Source organism: Lotus japonicus, chromosome 2, assembly GCF_012489685.1.
Source record: "Lotus japonicus ecotype B-129 chromosome 2, LjGifu_v1.2".
Lineage (NCBI taxonomy): Eukaryota > Viridiplantae > Streptophyta > Magnoliopsida > Fabales > Fabaceae > Lotus > Lotus japonicus.
Window position 1 is genome coordinate 92239266 of NC_080042.1, and position 6969 is coordinate 92246234.

At 32.7% G+C, this 6969-nt stretch overlaps 1 protein-coding gene across 1 annotated transcript; it reads left to right on the top strand.

The window, feature by feature from the left end:
- The first annotated feature begins 4810 nt into the window (after nucleotides 1-4810).
- Nucleotides 4811-6593, top strand: LOC130737298 (uncharacterized). Its single transcript, XM_057589050.1, has 4 exons — nucleotides 4811-4918; nucleotides 5001-5163; nucleotides 5530-5573; nucleotides 6254-6593. The coding sequence occupies exons 1-4, from the start codon at nucleotides 4811-4813 to the stop codon at nucleotides 6434-6436; spliced, it is 498 nt and encodes a 165-aa protein (XP_057445033.1). The 3' UTR covers nucleotides 6437-6593.
- The last annotated feature ends 376 nt before the right edge of the window (nucleotides 6594-6969 follow it).

A 6969-nucleotide genomic window follows, 5' to 3' on the forward strand; every position in this document is an offset into this window, starting at 1 on the left:
TGTGAAGAAGATTATCTGTAGTTTAGTTTTTAATAGCAAATATTACTCTGTAGTTGTCAGACTACCAAAGTTGTATATGAGCTCTCATTATTTTACCTGGGGTGATCAGATTATAGAGAGAGATTTGTTTCTAACATAAGGATGTGAAAAATAAAATACTCTTAAGATACGCAGTAACAGATTCTGTTTTAAAATTTTAAATGATCGTTGTTTTGAAGAAAAAACTAGGAATACCCTTGAAGTGATAATTTGATACGTAAATACCTTTTTCCTGGAACAAATATATTAGTGCACATTTTTTTAAACTTGGTATATCTTCAAGTATCGTGTAGTTTTTATATTGAAATAGTGTTAAGCGGTTCAATTTTATTATGGTTGTATATCTTGTATCTCCAAATGTTTTCCCTAACTTTCTATATGCCAAACCGGTTAATTAGTTTTGTTATGGTTGTTGTATATCTTGTATCTTCAAATGTTTTCTCCCGGACTTTTTATATGCCAAACGATAGTAAGATTTATGGATAATCAGCAGTCGCATCACTTCTCATCCTTTCACATTGGCCAGACTAGGATGTTAGGGGATAATCTTATCTTTGGTCAAAGGGGGTCTCTGTTAGATCAAGGCATAAAGTCAAGTTAAACTTCACTTATAAAGATGGTAAAAACCAAAGGACTCAACCCTGGAAAAGCACTTGTGCATAGCACAAAGACATTCACTAAAACTCAAGTTAGCATGCTATATAGCCAAAAACATAATGTCGCAAAAACCAACAGCAGGCTAGAGAAACCAACGAAGAAAATCACCAATAAACCATACTCCTACTCCTATGAAATCAAAATACAATCAAGTGCTCTAAAACCCCATCTCACAAATATTTGCAATAACAAGAAAGTCTAAATTGTGGCCTGTGCTTAAACCCTAATAAGGATTATGGTGTCATATAACATATTGTGAAGAATTCAATAGGTCACGGAATAATCCAAAGGCGTTCCATTGACAAATTAAAATTAGAAAACAAAAATCAAAATTGCTTCCTGTAATGAGTAAGAATCATGCATCACCATCATCGTCTTTGGTTTTGTTATTGCGCTTCCTGTAAGCTTGTTCAAGTTCGTTGGCCTTTGAAATGGCGTTGGAAGCGAGCTCCTTGACAATGGGGACTTTGTAGTTTTGAGCCAAGTAGATTCCGAAAGCTGTACCCACAATGAACGCTAAATTGTTTCTAACCAAACCCATTTACAAGTCACGAACCTTGTGATCTCAATTTCAAAACGCGAACAGGTATTGCTATTTGCTTGAAGATTTCCAGTCGGTGAGTTCTATATTAATACCCCTAGTGCTAACTCCTTAGTTTCATAAATTAACCCCTTCACCAAGCAAAATTTCTTTCTAAAGAATTAAAACGAAACCCCTTCCCCAAGTTATAGTTGACTTTATAATAAGATAAAATAAAACAAACTTATTCTGTTTTATTTCATTTAATACTTCTTTTCTCCATTTTTGGTATGTGAAATAAAATAAACTAACCTTTTTTCAGTTTCATAAATGATTTTTTTGTCTCCCACCCGATAGTTGAAAGACTAATCTCTCAAGTATAGGACTATATGCTTAAGAGACTCAAGTCCCTTCCACTCAAAACAAATATCGTTGGTATAAACTAATTTAATATTGTTGTTCATGATATAAAAGTCTCATATTTTTGTTCTACAAAGAGAGAATAAGATTTGAACTAGAAATATATACAAACTATATCCAACATGAGCCAACACCCCATGAGTCATGTAATTTTCAAAAACTTTTTTTAGTTAATTGTACTGATTTTACCAACATGAGCCAACACCCCAATGAACTATAGTCACCTCATTGGCGGTTGGCCCACATGTAAAACTCATTTGATTTCCATGGCTCGCAAGCCAAACGAAGCAGGCCTCATCCTGTTCAGGTCAGCCAATAACAGGCCATTGCATTTTTAGATCGGGTTGGCTTGAGCCAATTTAGTTGAGCTGCTAATTCTCTAGCCTAGCCCTCCAAGTGAGTATGGGCCAAACGACTTGGCGTGACCTGTTCAGGATGACCTACAACAAGCCATCACATGTTTGAGCTGTGTTGCGCTAATCCTAAATTTAATCGACAACTAATTTACCATCCCTCCTGGCCGATCCACCTCTTGCCCCAATGCTAGCCTAGCTCAACGCCAACCCGCCCATCCTGGGCAGAAACAAGCCGCTAATGTTTATGGCAGTTAAAAACTATTGCTAACATGTATGTGAACTGAATGTGCGACAAAACATCAAAAAATCTCTAGTTTTTTTTTTTAAAATGAAAATCTATAGTTACTAGTACTCTTTAAGTTTTCAATACTTGTAAACTAGAAATTAAACCCGTGCGTTGCACGGTTTTTTTTTAAGTTATATGTTAAATTTATCTTCGTATATGTAATAATATAGTAAATGTATTGTGTAGTAGATAATTAAAAATAAGATAAATATATAAAATGTAATTACATTGATAAAGTTTAATAAAATATTTATTGTAAACTAATTTTTTAGTATATTAAAAAATATTTTATGTTGCTTACTAAAATTAATTTTCAATTCATTTCGTGATCATATGTTTTCATAATAGTACACTCTCTATAATAAGTAAAAGGAGGGAAATATATAATTAGAGTTGAATAACTTAGTTTGTGTTTTGTGCAAAATGATGTTTCTCTCTTACTTTTATGCATGTTTTCACCTTGAAAGCAATGTCTGCAATTGAATTTTTATGGGAACAATGGTATAGAAAATGTTTAATTATGAAAAATATTTTTAGTGATGCATTTAAAAAATTATATTATTTATTGTTTAATAAGCATTTAATTAGTTAATATGCAGTTTGTAAGAAATTATATTTTTTAATTTAATTTGTTGATAAGAAATATATATTGCACCCTTCATGGATTGATATTTTGACCTCCCCCACCCTACACACATGTCCTCTAGCTCTTGTCACTTGAGCTATCATTCGATGACAGATAATAATTTATCTTATTCAATATAAACTTTTTACAATTTTGAAGATAGTAAAAAATTGAAAAAACTTTATAAGTGCAATTTACAAACACAAATCGTTCTATCTGATGTATATCTATCATAGTGGTTAAAATTAACTCTTTAATCCCTAAGGTTCGATCATTAAGAACTGTACTCTATGGGAGACCTTTGACTTTAATTACACTCGAGTAGAACATGGTTTCCTCAGTAGATGATACATGTGGCTAAAAAACTAACAAAAATTGTAAAGACTTAGTTAAAAAACTTCATAAGCTTGTCTACTATGAATATAAAGATAAAAATAAGTGGAAGTTGGTTAAGAATATTTTTTATTTTTTATCAATTAAGAAAAATTTTAAGTATACCAAATATAATTGCATTTAGGAAGTTCATTAAACACTTTATTGTATACTACTTTTTTTTCTATTATAGGTGAGTGCAACAATAATAAACCTCAGGGAAAGTTAGTGCAATATGTCCATATTTATGTAAAAATCATATTAAATATTATTACCAAAAACATATTTTTAATATAAATTATAATTATTATCAACCAAAAATTTCAAAATTAAACTATTTTGAAAAATGAATTTATTTGAGTTATTCTTTTATTTTTTATAAAAAATATGATATGCATAATATTTTAAATATACCTTCTAATTTTATTAATTTATTTTTAATATATTTAATTTATTTATTATCATATATGTATTTAATTAGAAAAATTACTCTATTATAATCAATAATTACTTGATAAAAAATATAAAAGTAGCAATATTAAGAAGAATCATTAAATGATAACCACAATATGTAATTAATGTAAAAACTCAAGTGAGCTTTACATATATATATAGATAGTCTGATTGATATGACTCACATTAATATGACACATATTAGTGGGAACCGAAGGACGGATCCTGTTGAATAAGAACGCAGGATTTGATGTCTCTGCCAATTTGGGGAAGCAATATTGCCTATTGTGGCAATGCGTTCCCGTCGGAGACACACGGTGTAGGTGGCATGTGGCATGGTCCTGTTGATGCTGGCAAAGTGACGGTTTAGCCATGCTCGCTTGTCCCATAGACCCTTGTCCCCACCCTCCACTCCTCATCAGGTCCCATTAGTACCAATTTTCACATCACAATAATGGGTTAAATGTTGTATAAATCATGAAAGGAAGAGAATTTTATCTATGAGTATTTTACCCATCTATAGTTAATTTATGAACTTTTCTTATTTCTATGAGCACATGTTGTGGTGTGACGTGGTGGTTGCTTAGTTCGTCCCTTATCCATAAGGGTCACGAGTTTGATATTCGCCCAAGGGAATGTATCACATTTTGTGGTTTACTTAGTGCAAGTATCTGCGATGAGAGGATTAGTCTTGCTGGACCATTTTAAATAAAGAATATTACTTTGCTCTTATGGGACAGAGTAAATGTATTCTAGCTGTGGCTTATTTGCATGAAATCCTAAGTTACAGTACCACCCCATTGGGGTAGGGATGGCCAAAGGGCTGTCCCAATGCTTAAAACTGATACTCAAATTGGGGTTAGGGGACAAATGTGGGTCCTTGATATCTTCAGTTTCGTTTATGAGGTTCATCTCCCAAACACCTGCATGTTCTCTTACAAAACCTGCATTTAATGCACCTTCTATTCTATTATGCCATTGCCATTACATATACGTGAAACCTGACCCTGGTAGACAGACACTCATACATACAAAACTTCATTCACTCTTTGGTCTTGTTCTGTAACATCTCAGTTCTCACCATGACTTCTCTTCCTCTTCTTCTGCTCCTTGTCCTCTCTGTTTCTTTGCATGCATGCACCCCTCGTCCTCTTACTGAAAAAGACACTGCACACTACCATTTTGATAAGGTTGGCTTCCAATTGATAATGTATACCATTTGAAGAATTTGAAATCATTAATTGAGGCTAAATTTGCAATTATCTGCTGCAGGGATTAGAAAAATTGTTGGTGTTAACTACATCAAGTGTGAAGGATTACACCCAAGAAGAGCATCAAGTGCAGGAACAGAAAGTCACAGAGAATGAACTTAACATGTGTGAGCATTGTAGCAGTGCATCAAACTCAAAAGAAATGAACTTAGGGGCAGCTTCAGGTACTTAATTTTCTAGAATCTTCTCCTAAACCTCAAATTAAACACAAGAAGTCAACCACACACCTGCACCTCCCTTTATTTCTTAGCATGATCATGGAAGGAGCATCATCACCAGCTAAGACAAAACAAAAAAGTAACTTTTTGAGATAATAAAATGCGATGTTCGTTTACCTTTTAATGTAACTATGAGGGACTGAGGGTCCTGCAGTATCATATATATGGTGCAGTTATTTGTGTGCCATTTTAGTTACTTCTCTAAGAATATTCATACTTAATTTAAATTTTTTTAGAAAGTTCATGATCTTTCCATTATTACTGGCTATGCATTCTATAAACTCGTGACAGTGGTGGCTGTTGTGTATGCAGGGAGATCTTTTCCAACAGATTCGCCATCCTCTCTTATTGCCGAGGTAATATAAGACAAATATTTATATATTTTTGGATGGTTTTGGTTTTGATGGTGTTATATTTCATTTTTTTTAAATACTCAAATATTGGATACTCATTTGAGAGGCTAATTAATAGCTATCATAGTGCATAATTTGTTCCATTGACAGAACTATGACCTCAAAACTTGCACCATTCAGGGTTGGTAATTTGCCGGCCACCTCCTATTAGGCTTAAACATAGTTTATAACATGTTTGAAATTAAAGTTAAATAATTCAATTATAATCTTTTTACATAGACAATTACTACTACTAATACACACCTGACTTTTAAAAACATTAGTTTCTTCTGAGTTGTCCAACTTACCTATGAGTTAAACAACCTTATCTTAGGTGAACAAGTAATTTTGTCTGTAAAAGTTGAAGCACAAAGAAGTGATTAATTATAAGTCTCAATAGACTTATCTTAATTACATTATTCAACTTAGGTGAGTTTATTTAATACGTGAGAGAAGTTTGACAACCCTTTTTTGGTTCTTGAATAGCAGGTACATTATATATACAGTAAAAAAACTAAATCATGCATCTGCATTTTGGGCAGAGGCATTTAGTAGCATATAGAGTGATCTAATTAACTAATATGGTTAGATACAAATACAACACATGTTTGTTGGTTGAGGTTAATTTCTGATTTCAATGACAGAAAGCGATGAGACATATGGTTGTGTTGGATGAGAGGATGCATGGCCGGTCAATGCTGGGACCTGCAAGACACCATGTTGAAGAAATAGTGGTTACAAACGACAGTGATAATGGAGAGGACATTGTGGAGATGGATTATGCGAACCCTCACAGAAAACCACCCATTCACAATGAAAAGCCTTGATTTCATGCTTCATTCAACATAAATACAATGTTTTAGCCTTCTGGATAATGTATCATGTATGGTAACATTGAGTTCTTTTGTCAAAATTTGTAGACTTGTAAACCTTAAGATATCAAGGCACATGCACATGTATAAGTATTGGACTATTAATAGTTGGTATTTCTCCTAAAGCATTCATATATATAGTTTTAAAGTATCTCCCCAATATCAGTTTCATTTTACTGTGCTGCAGTTGGTTATCTTCTAACGCAAAAATGTTATATGTAAAAGGGAGTTAATCAGAGTTAATCAATTAAAGCAGGAAACAAAATGAAGAACATATCTGCAATGTGGAGTTGGTGTAACGAGAGCTTAATCCAAGATTAGCTCAAATTAGCCAATGTAATGCCAATCAATAAAGAAAGAAAATGAAAGGATTCTCATCTACTGATAATGATCATGAACAGAGATAAAATGGATTTGAATACAGTGCAACTACAGAAAATATTTTTAATTAATTAATGAACCTTGAGCAGACAATATTGTTATGTAAG

Excerpts from the sequence above, each read along its gene's own strand:
- LOC130737298 (XM_057589050.1), top strand. The coding sequence starts at position 4,811 with ATGACTTCTCTTCCTCTTCTTCTGCTCCTTGTCCTCTCTGTTTCTTTG. Across the intron at positions 4,919-5,000 it reads CACACTACCATTTTGATAAG|GGATTAGAAAAATTGTTGGT; the intron begins GTTGGCTTCCAA and ends TATCTGCTGCAG. Across the intron at positions 5,574-6,253 it reads CATCCTCTCTTATTGCCGAG|AAAGCGATGAGACATATGGT; the intron begins GTAATATAAGAC and ends TTTCAATGACAG.